At 37.6% G+C, this 17,385-nt stretch overlaps 1 protein-coding gene across 1 annotated transcript in view; it reads left to right on the forward strand.

Moving 5' to 3' along the window:
• The window catches only part of TSPAN19 (tetraspanin 19), a 26,548-nt gene that overhangs the window by 2,995 nt on the left and 6,168 nt on the right, over window positions 1–17,385 (forward strand). Inside the window, exons 3-5 of the mRNA XM_006872968.1 lie at window positions 2,580–2,704; window positions 15,223–15,297; window positions 17,054–17,164. Coding sequence (XP_006873030.1) covers window positions 2,580–2,704; window positions 15,223–15,297; window positions 17,054–17,164 — 311 coding nt within the window. The remainder of the gene's footprint in view (window positions 1–2,579; window positions 2,705–15,222; window positions 15,298–17,053; window positions 17,165–17,385) is intronic.

The following is a 17,385-nucleotide window of genomic DNA, read 5'->3' on the forward strand; positions in this document are numbered from 1 at the left end:
GTTGGCCCAGGATCGGACATTGTTTCGTTCTGCTGTGCATGGGGTCGCTATGAGTCAGTTCCGACTCCATGGCACCTGGCAACAACAACAACGTATATATGTTTAGTCAATAGGAAGAACACTTTTCTGTTTTTATCAAAGATTTTGAAAATCAGAGATCATGTGGCAGGTGTCAACAAATAACAAGCCTCAAACCAAATACAGCTGTTTTTGGAAATAAACTTTCATTGGAATAGCTATCCCTATTCACTTACATATTTATTATGGCTACTTTTGCACTCCATCATCAGTGTTGACTAGTTACAATATGGCTCAAAAAAACTAAAATAAAATTCTTACTGAACCTTTATAGAAAATATTTGCCAACTCCTGTTCTACTAAGCTAAGTATGTGCTATGATTTGGTGCAAGCGAAAAGGAGCAATTTATTATTGGGGAATATTTTCCCACAGGTTTCTGGAATTTCTTGAGACTTACTGTTCTTTAGTTCCTTCCTACCTTTTCAGGAGGTTTTGCATAACAAACACTTTTGAAAGACAGAGGTAGTATCTGTTGTGGAATGAATTGTGTTGAAATACTAACCCAACCCTTTTACCTATGATCTAGCTTATAAAAAGGGTTTTTGATATGTTCATATAAGGTGGTTCCTGAACTTTACCCTAGCTGAAGTATAAAAAGAAACAGAATGGACACAAACATACACAGGGGGCAGAGAGAGATGAAGGAAGCAGCTGTGTTTACAACCCTAGCACACCAAAGATAACTGGATGGTAGGATCTCTGGTAGAGTAGTGGTTATGAAACAGGCTGCTAACCTCATGGTCAGCAGTTTGAAAATACAAGCTGTTCCGCAGAAGAAAAATGAGGCTTTCTGCTGTGGTACAGATTTACAGCTTCAGAAATCCTATGCAGGGTCACTATGAGTTGGAACCAACTCCATGGTACTTAACAACAACAACAATTAGAAACTGAAATAGAAAGTACCACCTCTGAGGACCACATCCTACATTTAAACCTCTTGTCTTCCTGAACTGTGGAAAAATAAATTTCTGTTCTTTAAATACACTCACTTATAGTATTTCTGTTATGGTAGGCCTAGGTAGCTAAGACAGCATCACTCTCTAAATCAAATGGCAGATTTGCTTACTGTATAGTATAATAAAAGTGACTTTTAAGTAAAACACAAGGATATGTAAAAAAAAAAATTGCTATAAATCATTAAAAAACTTTATTAAATAAAATTATAAAAATGTGAAGTTATTGTTTCTTAACATAGACTCCTTCTCAATCTGTAAATTTCTGAAGATAGTGTTCCCATCTCTCTAACCTGTTCATAAAGAATTCTGAGGTTTTCAATTTGCACCATGTCAAAAATGCAGTTTGGGCATCCATGTGGAACTCAAATTATGTTCCCTTCAAATATTCTTTGAATTTGGAGGATGAAAAGAATTCTGAGGGGGAAAGAACAGGATTGTAGGGTGTGCAGCGTAGTAGTTCCCTATGAAATTAATGTAGGGCAATCCGTACTATACCAAAAGAATTAGCAGGTGCATTATGCGATGGAAAAAAATTCCTCAATGCAACTTTCTTGGTTTTTTTCTTACCAATACAGTTTTCCATTTTCTTAGAACTTTTTCCTAATAGTCCTCCATGAGCATCCTGTGTCTTGTGAGAAAATCTATGAAGATTATCTCTTTGGAACCCTAAAAATCAGTCACCATAAATCTTATGAGTTGAATTATGTGCCTTGAATTTAATTAGCCTAGCAAAACCCCTCAGAAACCACTGTTTCAATCTCTCTTTTTTTGAATATACCTTAATGAGACTAAGACAAGTGTATTACTGAGAGAACTTGTCTGCAGCCTTCCACTAATTGCAGAGACATGTTTACATACTTTGTGTTTGGAATAAATCCATGCACGTATGAACATGAACCCTAGTTGTTGTTTTTTATTTGCCGTAGAGTCAGTTCTGACTCATAGCGAGCCCTGTATAGGTTTTCCTAGGCTGTACATATTTGCAGGAGCAGAAAGTCTCATCTTGACCCCGTGGAGTGGCTGATGAGCTCAAATTGCCAACCTTGTGGTTAGCAATCCAGTGCTTATATTACAAAGCCACCATGCTCCCAGGAACTCTAGTAGTGACACTTTTTTACTTACCTTCTTATAATGCAAAGAGCATGATAATTGATAATAAGTTCAGCGTGTCAGACAAGGAACACGTAACCCACATTTGTACTTAAGTATCTGTTAGCAAATGAAATATTGAATGAATATTTGAATGTTTGAATGCACAAACATAGAAGAGGTCACCTGGGGGCGGGGGAGGAAATGGTATTTTAACATAGCAGACAATGAACACAAGGTAAAGGTAAGAGACAGTCTGAGATTTTCTACATTAGGAAATGTAAAAAAGTTGTTGCTAAGAAGAAGGTTAGTAAGGGTTAGAATTGGGTTGTAAAAATAGAGAATTCTAGAAGTTTGACAACAGCTTTTTAGGGAAATCTTTGGTTGCTGTATTTATTATTAAATAGAAAGCAAACAAAATGTCATTTCATATAAGTCATTTTGTGTTTCCACAGATGAAAGCAGTTACTTGATAACAAATATTTCCCAAATGCTGATTGGAACTGGATCTGCTACTGTTGTATTTTGTCTTTTGGGCTGTTTGGGAATTCACAAAGAAATCAAGTGGCTTCTAATTCTGGTATGTATTTCACTTCTGACTTTGGACCTTAGATTTTGAGGCTCACACAAATGAGTATAAGTGGTTTGTGTCACCATGGCAATTTAGTATAGTGTGTCTTTGTAACTCAAATTGTTGTTGTTGTTGTTAAGTGCTGTTCTGACCCATAGCGACCCTGTACAGGGTTTCCGAGGCTGTAAATCTTTATGGGAGTAGAACGCCTCATCTTTCTCCCATGGAACGGCTGGTAGTTTCGAACTGCTGGCCTTAAGTTTCGCAGCCTGATTCATAACCACTATGCTACTTTTTAACTCAAATTAAGTGCCTTATAAAAATGTTTTTAGGTAGTATATTTTCTTAGTAAGTTTTCCAGGTATCAGATTTGGATCTTAGCACTGCGGACTTAGATATTCAATTTCCCTACAGAGTTAAAAGGTATCCATCTCCTGGGGTGAACTATGATTAATCAAGCCTAAGAGTCTAAAGACTAAAATCAGAATAAAATATATTAATGTCAGTGAGCAACACAGTTTACGCAGGAAAAGGAAATATGGCCTATAGTTAGCACATTTTCTCCCTGTGGGCATGCCATTTGGGAAGCTAAATTATGATCAAGATCACAATTTATTATTTAACAAAGAGAACTGTAACTGCTGAGAGGGCAGGACTCTGGCATCTGGCTAGCACACCATCCCTCCCCCTAGGCATGTAACATGAAAAGATAAATTCTAATCAGGAGTACCGACCTGACTGAGAAATGTACCATCTATGTGGCAGACATGAATCACATCTCACAAAATCAAATGAAATGTGACTTTTAAATTCTGATTTTCTTTAAATCAAATTATTTTCAATTCACAGCCACTATCTTGCAAGCAGATAGTAAATTCAACCAGTCATTTTGTTCTGACCTTCTCCCAGGAAGAGTGCAGGGATAGTTAACTCTTATAGAGTGCTGAAGGTCTGTGGTCCTTTGTCTCCTGATTTCCACCAAAGCACTGTTTCCCAGCCCACATAGTTCCTTCAGGTCTTCTCATTGTCCTGTTTGAATGGCTTAAAATGGCAAAGACAGGGCTGCTGCTCACACAGTATATACCAGTGCTGGGATACCAGTGAAACCCTTTGTGATGGGTTGGTAAATAGCTATCCCTTTCCAAAGTATCCTTCCCAGGAGACGCTCAGATCTCCCCAGTGACTTAGCAATTTAAGAAGTCATGCCTGACATAGAGATTGCTGCTACCTATTGGAGTCCTGGTGTGGCTCTGTAGGATAAGCACTCAATTTCAAGGTTGGTTTGATCTGCAAGGTCGGTGGTTCAAATTCACCAACCAATCCTCAGAAACCCTATACAAGGTCGCTATGAGTCAGACCTGACATGAAAGCAGTTAACAAAAACAACAAAATTGTTAGTTCTCCTTAACTATTGTTCTAATCACTGGTGCAAAAACCATGTGGGGACTTACTTCCCGTGGAGGAAAGAGAATCAAACTCAAAATCATTCGAGGCTGATTCTTATGAAGTGGAGGTCAGACATGCTTCTACCCTACAACCTTATTTATCCGATTCTGACACCAACCATTCCTCCCACCACACTCTCTGCTTCATTTCTGGTTTCAATAATCCACTGCAGTGACCACAGAACTCATAACAATACTCATGGGGTTTATTAGGGAAGTGAACAGGCTACAATTCAGGATCAGAAAAGCTCAGGATGCAGCAGTTCTCCACTCAGGAATGCCTCTTGTCTGCCATACTGTAGGCTTGCCCCATTCTTGTCTTCCGTCTCTCAACCATGTGACTCCTTGGCCTCTGCCCTGCATAGGCAATTGATAGAAAGCTCTTTTAGCCAGTTTGTGAATACCCAAAGGGCACATTTTGCAAACTAGACTCATGCCCATAGGCACTCAGCTTTACTCAGTCCATATGCCTTGAACCCAAAGCTGCTCCGTCTCTCTATGCCACTGAGTCTGTACCTCTGCTATCACCACTTTGCTAGATGGGATCTTATGTTCCACTCATTCTCTTCCTTTTTGATGGTTCTGGGATCATATGTATCTGCTTCTGAGATGGCTCCTTTTAAGTCTAGCTGGATGGCAAACTAACCAATCCCAACTTTACAGTCCTGTACACCAGGTTTGCATGATCATGCCCAGTCATTTTGGATAGAAAAGTGACATCAAGTAAATTCATGGTACCACAACTGATTGTTATTACTCAGGAAGTGCATCATCCAATTAGCATAGTGGTTATGAATCGGGCTGTGAACCGCAAGGTCAGCAGTTTGAAACTACCAGCGGTTCCGCGGGAGAAAGATGAGGCCTTCTGCTCCCGTAAAGATTTACAGCCTCAGAAACCCTGTGCAGGATTGCTATGAGTCGGGACCCCATGGCACTTAACAACATGTACCTTAGTATCTTTTTATTCTAAAAATGCACCTCACTATTATTTCCCTCAATGTCCTTTTCACTCTTCTCAAATCCTAACTTCTCATTCTAGAAATACTTTATGAGTGGGCTTAAAATTTTGGAAATGGAAACTAGAATGGAAATGACTTACAGAAAAATCTTAATTTTCTCCTTGCCACAAACTTGCAGAGCCTGTTAAAAGCATAAGAATGGTGGTGGGCAGGTGAAAGAAAGGAGAAAATTACAGGAGGGAATACATACACAGTTCTAAAGTTTCTGCTTGATGTGTTGCAACTACTATTGGTTTGGACTAAGCAAGGCTGATAGATTCCGATCATAAGAAATATAGGTGCTATTAGGACATTAGACTACCAGAAGAACAAACAAACCTGTGTTGGAAGACGTATGGAATGTTCCTTAGAATCATGAATGGTGACACTTTATCTCACATACGTTGGACAAGTTATCAGGAGGGACCAGTCCCTGTAGAAGGACATCATGCTTAGCAAAGTGGAGGGTCAACAGGAAAGAGAAAGACTCTCAGTGAAATGGATTGGCACAGTGGTAGCAGTAATGAACTCAGGTAAAACAATTGTAAGGACAGCGTAGGACTGGATAGTTTCATTGTGCATAGAGTCTCTATGAAGCAGAATCCAACTTGATGGCAGCTAACAAGAACAACAGCAACAGGACATGAAGTCATGTCCTGGAGCCAAGATACTTACCCTTCATTGTGCACACTACATAAAAGGGTACTGCCAGATTCCCTGTTCTCCTCTGAACTTACCTATACTTTCCTAATGTACACATTTTACTTTTAACCATATTTAATTTGCATGTTTAATTGACCAGTAAAAATCTGATGAGTAGCAACAGAACACTGTCTGATATAGTACTGGAAGATGAGCACTTTGTGTTAGAAGGCACTCAGCCTTAATGACATGGATGGAGTAAAAATTTCAGGATACTCATTTGCTGATATGGCATGACACTAAATATTAGAAGAAACAGCTGCAACATTTATTTATAATCAGAACATGGAATGGATGAAGTGTGACTCTAGGAGAATTTGTTGTTTTTATGTGCCATTGAGTCAATTCTGACCCATAGCAACCCTATGTAGGATTTCCAAGGAGTAGCTAGTGAGTTTGAACCACCAACCTTGTAGTATAAACCAGTCTTGAGGTCCAGTGCTTTATTCCACAATACCACATTAGAAGTCGTCAAAAAATTAAGTGGAACACTTAAAGATCAATATCCTAAATTTTAGTGAGCAGAAATAGACTATTATTGGTAATTAATGAATGGTCCGGAATGAAAAACTGAAGAGGAATAGTGTCACATTCAATATCAAAAAGAACATTTCAAAATCTATACTGAAGTACAAAGATAATATCTATATGTCTGTAAGGAAGATCAGCTATTTTATAAATTCATGCACTAACCACTAATGCCAAGAAGAATAAATGGCAGATTTTTACAAACTTCTGAAGTATGAAATTAATCAAACATGTAATCAGGTAAATTGATCATTACTGGTGATTGGAATGAGAAATTTGGAAACAAAGAAGAAGGATCAGTAGTTGGAAAATAATGCCTTCATTATAGAAATGATGCAAGACCAGTGACTAGTCATTGCAAATACTGCTTTTCTACAATGTAAATAGTAGCTATACACATGGACTTTATCAGGCAGAATACACAGGAATCAAATTGACTACTACATCTATAGAAAAAAACATGAGGAAGTTCAATATCATTAGTTATAACATGGTCAGGGACTGACTATGAAATATACCATCATTTACTCATATACAAGATCACGCTGAAACTGAAGAAAATTAAAACAAGCCCACAAGAGCCAAAGTATGACATTGATTATATCCCACCTGAATTTAAAGACCATCTTAAAAGTAGATTTGACACAATGAATTACTAATGTCCAAAGACCAGGCAATGTATGAGGTGACATCAACAGCATCATAAAGATCATTTAATAGACATTTAATAATAATTAAAAAAAAGAAAGCAAATAATGTCAGAAAGAGCTTCTAAAACTTTCTCTTGAACATAGAATCACTAAATCAAAAGAATGAATAAAAATAATAAAAGATTCAAAGACACTAAATATTTGCACTCTCAGTGGTAGAAGGTTGAACTTACTATTGACTTGCAAGAGAGTGTCTGTGAATTAAAAGAGCTGAACTTAAGATTCCAACAGGCAGCTCAAAAAGGCAAAATAAAGTATTACAGTTAAATGTAAATGTGCAAAGGCCTTGAGTTAGAGAATGAAGAGGGTAAAACACATTGGCATATTTCTCAAGATGAAAGTTCTGAAGAAAAAAATCAAGCATTAAGTTACAATGCTGAAGGATTCATTTTCAAAATATTGATTGACACAAGATGCATCAAAAGCAGATGAGGGATTTTGCAGAGGATCAAAAATAGGTCATTTTTCAAGCATTTCAAGAAGTATGCTATGATCAGTAATCTATGGTATTGAAAGACATCCAAATTGCACTGAAAGTATTAGTAAAAAAAAAAAAAAAAAAAGTTCTAAGAATTGATAGAATACTAAGTGAGATGTTTCAACAAATGAATGCAACACTGGAGCCTCTAACTAATCTATACAAAGAAATTTGGGAGCGCTACCTGCCCATCCAACTGGAAAAGATCCAAAGAAAGGTGACCCAACAGAACCATGAAATTATTTAACAAAATCACTAATATCACATGCAAGTAATATTTTGATGAAGATAATTCAATACTTGCAACAAGACATCAACAAGGAACTGCCAGAAATTCGAGCCAGATTCAAAAAAGGATGTGGAATGAGGGATGTCACTGTTAATATAAGATGGATTTTGACTGAAGGCAGAGAATACCAGAAAAATATTTGCATGTGTTTTACTGACTATGCAAAAGTATTTGACTTTGTGTATTCAATCTGTATGCTGAGCAAATAGTCCAAGAATCTGGACTATATGACAAAGAACATAGTATCTGAATTAAAGGAAGGCTCTTTATCAGCCTGCGATACACAGATGACACAAACCTGCTTGCTGAAAGTGAAGATGACTTGAAGTACTTACTGTTGAAGACCAAAGATTTCAACTTTCAATATGGATTACACCTCAACATTGAAGTTGTTGGGTGTCATCAAGTCAGTTTTGACTCATAGTAACTCTATATACAACAGAAGAAAACACTCCCAGGTCCAGAGCAATAGGGTTTCTGAAGAGCAACTATGAGTTTGCACCACCAACCTTGCCAAAGTTCAAACTGAGATTTGCAGGTCATTGTTATTGTTGTTGTTAAGTGCTGCTGAGTCAGTTCTGACTCATAGCTATCCAGTATAAGGTTTCTGAGGAACAGCTGGTGAGCTTTAACTGCCAACCTTGTGGTTCAAACCAACATTGCAGTCCAGCGCATTAACCCACAGCGCCATTGCAGTTGTTGTCAAATGCCATCGAGTCAGTACCAACTCATAGCGAGCGACCTTATGCACAGCAGAACGAAACACTACCCAATCCTGGGCCAACCTCACCATTGTTGCAGTTACAGAAATGGAAATACCATTTTCAGAAGTATGTAGACCTACATGGAGGACATATCGCAAACAATGGTTTTATATTTTGATAATTTTGTTTAATACAATCTTGTATCATTTTGTAGCAATACTTTTTATTTACTCTCCTTCTGCTTCTTATAACTGATTTGGTATTTCTCTACTCGAATTAACTAGATAATCATTTTTTCAGATTTCCAATTAAGGGATAATTTTACCTTTTTGTCATAGGCAGTGCCTATGGGCTTCCTAGTTCTGATTGTTGTTAGGTGCTAACTCATAGTGACCCTATCTATGTACAACAGAATGAAATGCTGCCCATTGCTGTGCCAATTTCTCAATCATTGCTACACTTGAGCCCATTGCTACTGTCACTGTGCCAATCCATCTTATTGGAGGCCTTCCTTTTTTCATCTGGCCCTCCAATTTACCAAACATGATGTCCTTCTCCAGGGACTGGTCCTTCCTGATAATATGTCTGAGGTATGAGAGACGACGTCTGGCCATCCTGGCTTCCAAGGAGCTTTCTTGTTTTACTTCTTCCAACACAGATAGATTGGTTTGTTCTTCTGTAATGGTACTTTTAATATTCTTCTCCAACACCATAGCTCAAATGCATCAATTCTTCTACGGTCTTCCTTATTCACTGTCCACCTTTCACATGCATATGAGGTTATTGAAAATACCATGGCTTGGGTCAGGCACATCTTAGTCCTCATACTGACATCTTTGCTCTTCAACACTTTAAAGAGGTCTTGTACAGCACATTTGCCTAATACAATATATCATTTGATTTCTTGACAGCTGCGTCCATGAGTTTTGATGGTTCATCTGAGCAAAATGAAGTCTTTGACAACTTCAATCTATTCTCCATTTATATGGATGTTATTTATTGTTCTAGTAGTGAGGATTTTTATTTTCTTTACATTGAGGTGCAACCCACACAGATGGCTGTGGTCTTTGATCTTCACCAGGAAGTATTTTAAGTCCTCTTCACTTTCAGCAAGAAAGGTTGCTAATCAAAGGTTGTTAGTGATTCATCAAAGATTGTTAATGAGTTTTACTCCACTGTTTATGCCATATAATGCCTTTTTCATGTAATCCAACTTCTCAGATTATTTGCTCATCAGACAGTTTGAATAAGTATGGTGAAAGAATACAACTCTGGCACATACCTTTACTGATTATAAACCATCCAGTGTTCCCTGGTTCTGTTCAAATAACTGCCTCTTGATCTATGTACAGATTCCTCATGAGCACAATCAAGTGTTCTGCAATACTCATTCTCCGCAATATTGTCCTTAGTTTGTCATGAGCAATGATATCCGTCATTACATGTCCTATTCTGAATCCAGCTTGAACCTCTGGCAGTTCTCTGTCAATGTATGTTTGTAGACATTTTTGAATTCTCTTTAGCAAAATTTTACTTGCATGTGATATTAATGATATTGTCCAATAATTTCTGTATGCTGTTAGGTCACCTCTCTTTGGAATGGGCACAGATATGGATGTCTTCCAGTCAGTTGGCCAGCTGTCTTCCAAATTTCTGGGCATGGATGAGTAGTGTCTCAGTGCTGTGTCAGTTTGTGGAAATATTTCAGTTTGTATTCCATCAATTCCCGGTGGTTTTTTCTTTGCCAATGCCTTCAATGAAGCTTGAACTTCTTCCTTCAGTACCATTGATTCTTGATCATATACTACCTTTTGAAATGGATGAACATCAACCATTTCTTTTTGGCACAGTGACTTTGTGTATTCCTTCCATCTTCTTTTGATGCTTTCTACATCATTAAATATTTTTCCCATTGTTGTTGTTTAGTGCCATCAAGTCAGTTCTGATGCATTGCGACCCTATATAGGGTTTCTGAGGAGTTGCTGGTGAGTCTGTACTACCACCCTTACAGTTCAAAGTGAACTTGTGGTCAAGTGCTTATCCTACAGTGCCACACCAGGACTCCATTTTGCCCACAAAATCCTTTAATATTGCAAGTTGAGGCTTGACGTTTTTCTTCAGTTCCCTTAACTTGAGAAATGCTGAGTATGTTCTTCCCTTTTGATTTTCTAACACCAGGTCTTTGAACATTTTGTTATAATATTTGACTTTGTCTTCTCCAGCTGACCTTTGAAATTTTTTATTCGACTCTGTTAACATCCTCTTTTCTTCCATTTGCTTCAGCATCTCTATGCTGGAGGGCAAGTTTCAGAGTGTCTTCTGACATTCATTTTGGTCTTTTCTTTCTTTCTTGTTTTCTTAATGACCTTTTGCTTTCTTCAGGTATGAAGTTCTTGATGCCATCCCACAACTCTTCTGGTATTCAGTCTTTAGTGTCTGCTGCATCAAATTAGGTATTGAGATTATCTCTAAATTCAGGTGGATCTAATACTGATAGTCCACAAATATACTGAAATTTTCTTATTACAGTAAAATCTAATTGATTTTAAAAGATAAAGTCAGTTCTCTCATAGATAAGGGGACTTCAAAAGGTTCAAGAAAAAACTAAATTGAAAGGTTATGAAATTTTTTTACTACAAATATTTTTGCAGCCCCCGGTGTGTGTATGTATATCAAAGACTTTATTTAACTAATTATTTAGTGAGGAAACCAGTAAAGATATTACAAATGGTTAAAATGAGAATTGGATTTGTGAAAGTGTATGTGTTTTATAAGGATCCTTGTGGAGCAGTGGTTAAAGTGGTCCTCTGTTAAATAAAAGTTGGCAGTTTGAACCCATCAGTCACTCTCGGAGAAAGATGTGGCAGTCTTCTGTAAAGATTTACTACCTTGGAAACTCTATAGGGCACTTCTACTCTAGTCTGTGACAGTAGGTTTGGATTTGGATATTTATGTGGTTGTAAATGCCGTTGAGTTGATTCCGACCCATAGCGACCCTGTATAGGGTTTCCAAGGAGCAGCTGGTGAGCTTGAACCACTGGCCTTACAGTTCAAATAACTTTGCAGTCTGACACATTAGCCCACAGCACCACACCAGGACTCCTAGATATTTACAAACCTTGTTAATTTGCATTTCCATGAATGAGAATCATTTGCTTTGTTATAGACAGGAGGTTTTTGCATTGCTCTGTTTTCTTGTTAGCTTCCACTTCTACCAAACCAAAAAAATAACCCACAAAACCTCCATGCCATCAAGTCCTTTCAGATTCATAGGGATCTTTCTGAACAGTGTAGATTTCCTTAGGGTTTCCAAGACTAAATCCTGGTGTGGTGCTGTAGCGTAGACACTGGACTGCTAACCAGCTGTTCCTTGGAAATCCTATACAAGGTTGCTGAGTGTGAACCAACCCAAGGCCTTTAACAATAATAACAACAAATATTTACAGTAGTTGTTGTTAACTGTTCTCAAGCTGGTTCCAACTCATGTTGTTGTTGTTGTTAAGTGCTATGGAGCTGGTTCCAACTCATAGCGACCCTGTATAGGATTTCCAAGGCTGTAAATCTTTATGGGAACAGAAAGCCTCATCTATTTCCCGAAGAACAGCTGGTAGTTTCAAACTGCTGACCTTGCGGTTCACAGCACGATTCGTAACACTACCCTATATAGGAGTAGATAGCCTCATCTTTCTCTTGAAGAGCATTTTCATGAATGAGGAACAACTAATGGGTTTAAGTAGCCAACCTTGCCAGTTAGCAACTCATGGCTTAACCCAGTATACTACAGGTGTCCTTCTACCTCTATAGATTTATAAGATGCTGTTGTTGTTTTTAAGTGCCACAGAGTTGATTCCGACCCATAGCGACCCTGTACATGGTTTCCAAGGAGCAGCTGGTGAGCTTGAACCACCAACCTTGCAGTTCAAACATCTTTGCAGCCTGACTCACTAGCCCACAGTGCCACACCAGTATTTGTAAGACAGTTTAGTCAAAGTTAATGGCAGGTGTCCAAGGAGCCATGGCAGTGTCACTGTTAAAGCATCCAGCTGCTAACTACAAGGTCAGTATTTGAACTCCCAGTCACTCTGCAGGAGACAGATAAGACAGTCAGCTTCTGTGAAGATTACAGCCTTGGAAATTTTTATTCTGTCCTAATAGGGTCTCTATAAGATCCTAGTGTGGCACTGCAGATTAACGCACTGTACCGCAAGGTTGATTTGAACCACAATTTCGGTTGTTCAAACTCACCAGCCACTCCTCAGAAACCTTATACAGGGTCACTATGAGTCAGAAATGAGTCGAAGGCACTTAACAACAACATAGGGTCTTTATATGGAGTCCTGGCATGGTGGTGCTATGGATTAATGTGTTGGACTGCAAGGTCAGTTTTAACAACAAGGTAGGCAGTTCAAGCTCACTAGCCGCTCCTTGGAAATCCTATATAGGGTTGCTATGAATTGGATTATGAGTTGGAACTGACTCCCGGCCCTTAACAACAACCACATAGGGTCTTTATGGGAGTGGGTTTTACCTATAAATCAGAAACCAGGATGAGTTTACTAGACAACATCTAGCTTGCCATTGAAAAGATACCTAGTAATCATTTGGACCAGTTCTTTCTCCTTCTACCAGAAACTTATTGCTGTTGTTCTTGTTGTTGTTGTTGTTAAGTGCCATCGAGTCGGTTCCGACCCATAGCGACCCTGTACAGGGTTTCCGAGGGTGTAAATCTTTACGGGAGTAGAAAGCCTCATCTTTCTCCCGCGGAGCGGCTGTTGTTCTTAAGTGCTATCAAGTCAGTCCTGAATAATAATGATCCTGAAAAGGGTTTTCAAGGAGTGACTGGTGGACTTGAACTGCCAACCTTGTGGTTAGCAGTATGGTGTGTATCCCAGGGCTTGTTGTTGTTGTTGTTAAGTGCTGTGGAATCAGCTCTGACTCATAGTGACCCTGTATAGGGTTTCCAAGGAGCAGCTGGTAAGTTTGAACTACCGACCTTATTTTTCATAGTCCCATGATGATCCTACAGTGCCACTCCAGGACTTTTTAGTGAGGATTAAGTAAGGTATGATATACAGAAGTATTCTAAATCTAAACTTATAAGTAGATGCAAAGTTGTTGTTAAGTGTTCTCAAGTCAGTTCCAACTATAGTAACCCTGTATAAGGTTTCAAAGCTTTAAATCTTTGCAGAAACAGAAAACCTTATCCTTTCCCATGGAGCAGCTTGTGGTCTCCAACTTCCATCCTTTTGGTTCATAGCCTAGTGTTTATTGTACAGAACCACTGCACTCCCATTATGTCAAGTAAGCAAATCTTAATGGACTATTTTAAAGTATTAAATATTTTAAATAATGTAAAATTAATAATACAGCAGTAAATCACTGTTACTTACATTTTGTTTTTGTTGTTAATGGCCATTGAGTCAGTTCCCAACCCTATGGATTTCTGAGGCTTGAAATCTTTATGGAAGCAGAAAGCCTCATCTTCTCTTGCTTATATGAGGGTGAGTCAAAAATTATTTGCACTCTGCCTGCAAAGTTTACTTTAATTTTAGAAGAAACAAATACATTATTTTTCAACAACATGTATTTATTGGGGTATCTCCTTGCTTTTCAATACACTTTGTCCATCTATCAACAAAATTCCATATTTCCTTATTGAACTGTGAGCCACAAATGTATCCATGTCGTCACTTCTTCATCAGAGGTGAATCTTTGTCCTCAAAGGGCTACAAACAGGTGAAAGTCTGAAAGAGCATGATCCATACTATAGGGAGGATACTTTAACATCTCAAAATGAACACTGTGTCAACAGTGTGGGCAGAGATATGCGGACACGCATTGCCCTTGGATAGCAGCGCTCTGCATTTAATCTGAAGTTTAGGCTACAGCTCTTCAGTGAGTATCTCACTGTAATGACCGCTGTTGACTGTTGAACCTTTTTCCTGATAGTGTTCCAATACTGGCCCTTGAGAATTGCAGAAAACTGTAAGTCTCAATTTAGAGGATGTTTCCAGTCTATACTCTGCTGTTTACTCTTAGGCTCCTAGTAAATAAGCCGTATCTTGGCAAAAGTAATGATTTTTTTTAAAAGAAAATTTTGCCTTCCTTCAAGTATCAGTCCAATTTCATACCTGCACAGCAGTGACCTTGAATGGAAAATGCTGATAAGAAAGTGTAACCAACAGAAGTTTTAATGTAATTGGAGTACAGATATATATTTGACTCAACCTCATGTACTAGCTGGTTAATAACTTTACAAATAAACAATATGCAGAATGCAAAATCTTTCCCCTGCAGAGTGGATGGTGGGGTTGAACAGCAGACCTTGTGGTTAGCAGATACAATTCCCATCAATGGCAGTGTTCAGATCTGAGATTTTAAGAAAGAAACATCAACAGCTTCATTACACCAAGTAATTGATTAGGATTCTCACAGAAGGCTGTTACTTATTTCTGTCTTGTTCTTATTCTCACTGGTCTTTGTGCGTGTGTGCATGTGTGTGTGAGTGTATGTGTGTAGTGGGGTGTGCCCTTCTGTTTCAATAATTTTATGGAATCTCAGAGATATCTATGTATATTTTCAAACTGTGTATTTTAGATGATGTGCTTTTCCTCATTATTGTAGCACTTAAAATAGAAGCAGAGTTGTCACATTTTCTTTTTGTTTCTTTTAGTATGCAGCACTGTTAATGTGTCCCACTGGTGTTCAAGTTGGACTTTCAGCACTCATCTTTGTAAAGAAAGATGAGGTATGGAAAATGAATCATTTTCAATGCATTCTTTTATTTGAAATCTACAGTAAGTTGAAAACCTTAGTTTTTGAGACATTTGACCTTTAAGGGGAAACAAGGGTTTCAGTGAAAATGCTAAAAGTGAATTTAAAGGGTCGGATTGTAAGAGCGAGCTGGAGGAATTTGTCTGTAACTGTGCTTAGATAAGGATTCCCTGAGTGACACGAATAGTTAAGGGCATAGGTATAAGCACTAACCAAAAGGCTACCCAGAAGCTCCTTGGAATAAAGGACTGATGCTTCACTTCCAATAGGTTACACCCAAGTAAACTCTATGAAACACAGTACTACTCTGAAACACTGTGGCAACAGTGTTTTTTTGATGGTTGTTTTGGGGAAGAGTTTGGATAAGATTGAGAAAGTTGTCAATAACAAAGAAGTGGAAATGATGCTTAGTGTGAGAAACCCAACCACCCCTGCCACCTAGGTTACTACTGTTGATTCCATCGCTGTACTATATTTTTGTAAAGAAATTGATATGGTTTAAGATATGCATTTATATTTATACTAAATTGGAGTACATATTTAGCAATTTTTCCCAGGTCCCATTGTAAGTGATATAGGTAAATTCATTAGAATAAGATTTATATATATCAAATTTAGTTTAAAAAAGTTTATTACAAATTGCCCAAAAAAATGTTTAGTAACAAAACATACCTATTTGTTGTTAATGTTGTAAAGTGCCTTTGAGTCAGTTCTGACCCATAGCAACCCTGTAAAGGATTTCCAAGGAGCAGCTGGTGAGCTTGAACCAAAGCATGCCTATAGGTTACTTTTAATTCTTTAAGTGTTTCAGTTCACTGAAGACCTGTCTTTGTATTAACATATAGTAACTGAATAAAGTTTAACATGTACGTATTTCACAATTTATGTAATATGTCCACAAGTTTTAGTTTTATTATTAAAAACAGTAGCATTATTCTACAATGAGCAAGCATTAAGCTATTGAAATATCTACGCTTCTTTATCCTTGTTTATGAAATGGTAATAGTATTTGTCCTTCCTACTGTTTTGCATTGACTCAAGAACTGGTTTGATTTTTGGTATTAGGGAGGAATAAATTAGAAATTGCTTATGAACACCCTATATAAATTTGTAAATGCTTGAAATAAGCTATTATTAAAATATATTTAGCTTCCCAGAATCTAGATGTCCAAATAACATTTCCCCCCATTCAGATGGGGTCAATTTTCATGTTAATGTTATAACACAATAATTTCTAAAAGTGTATGATCATGACTCAGACAAATAAAATAGACACTGTCAATAATTTTATTTAATATCTTAATTAATGAGGAAATCAATAAGATATAAACACCAGTTTGAAGGAAAATCCGAAGGAACACACATATGAGGAGAAGGCCTCATTTTTATCCTATAGAACAGCTGGTAGTTTCGACCTTGCGGTTAGCAACCTGATTCATAACCACTATGCTACCAGAGCTCCTTATATAAGTAATCAAAAATGTTTAAATGATTTTAAAGATGTAAAATTAACTTGGAGGGAAGAGGGATCAAATTCACCTCCACTAAGAAAATTGATTTGTATTTTTATAATCAAGAATTATTTATTTTATTGATAGTTTTGTATAACTTTTAAAAAGCTGCAAAGTAAGTTACCTTAAAGATATGATAGGCCAACATTGAATAGATTTCTGAGTCGCCATCAGGGAAAGTTTTAATCAAGTTTTTACTTTTAATTCAATTTTCAATAGGTTCATCAAATATGGCACAAAGAATTTGATTTAATCATCTCTAAGTATGGATCCAAAAATATGTCTGAAGATATACCCAAGTGGACTATTCTGAATGTGTTACAGAAAACAGTAAGATGAAACTAGTATAAAGCTATAATTAGATGTCAAATGTGATCACCATGTTGTTGTTGTCAGGTGCCATCGAGTCGGAACCGACTTGTAGGGACCCCATGCACAGCAGAACGAAACAATATCTGGTCCTGGGCCAACCTCACTACTGCTGCCACACTTGAGTCCATCAATGCCACCTGGCCAATCCATCTCATTAGGGGTCTTCCTCTTTTTCTCTG

The sequence above is a fragment of the Chrysochloris asiatica genome, unplaced genomic scaffold (assembly GCF_000296735.1).
Source record: "Chrysochloris asiatica unplaced genomic scaffold, ChrAsi1.0 scaffold00217, whole genome shotgun sequence".
NCBI classification, from domain to species: Eukaryota; Metazoa; Chordata; class Mammalia; order Afrosoricida; family Chrysochloridae; genus Chrysochloris; species Chrysochloris asiatica.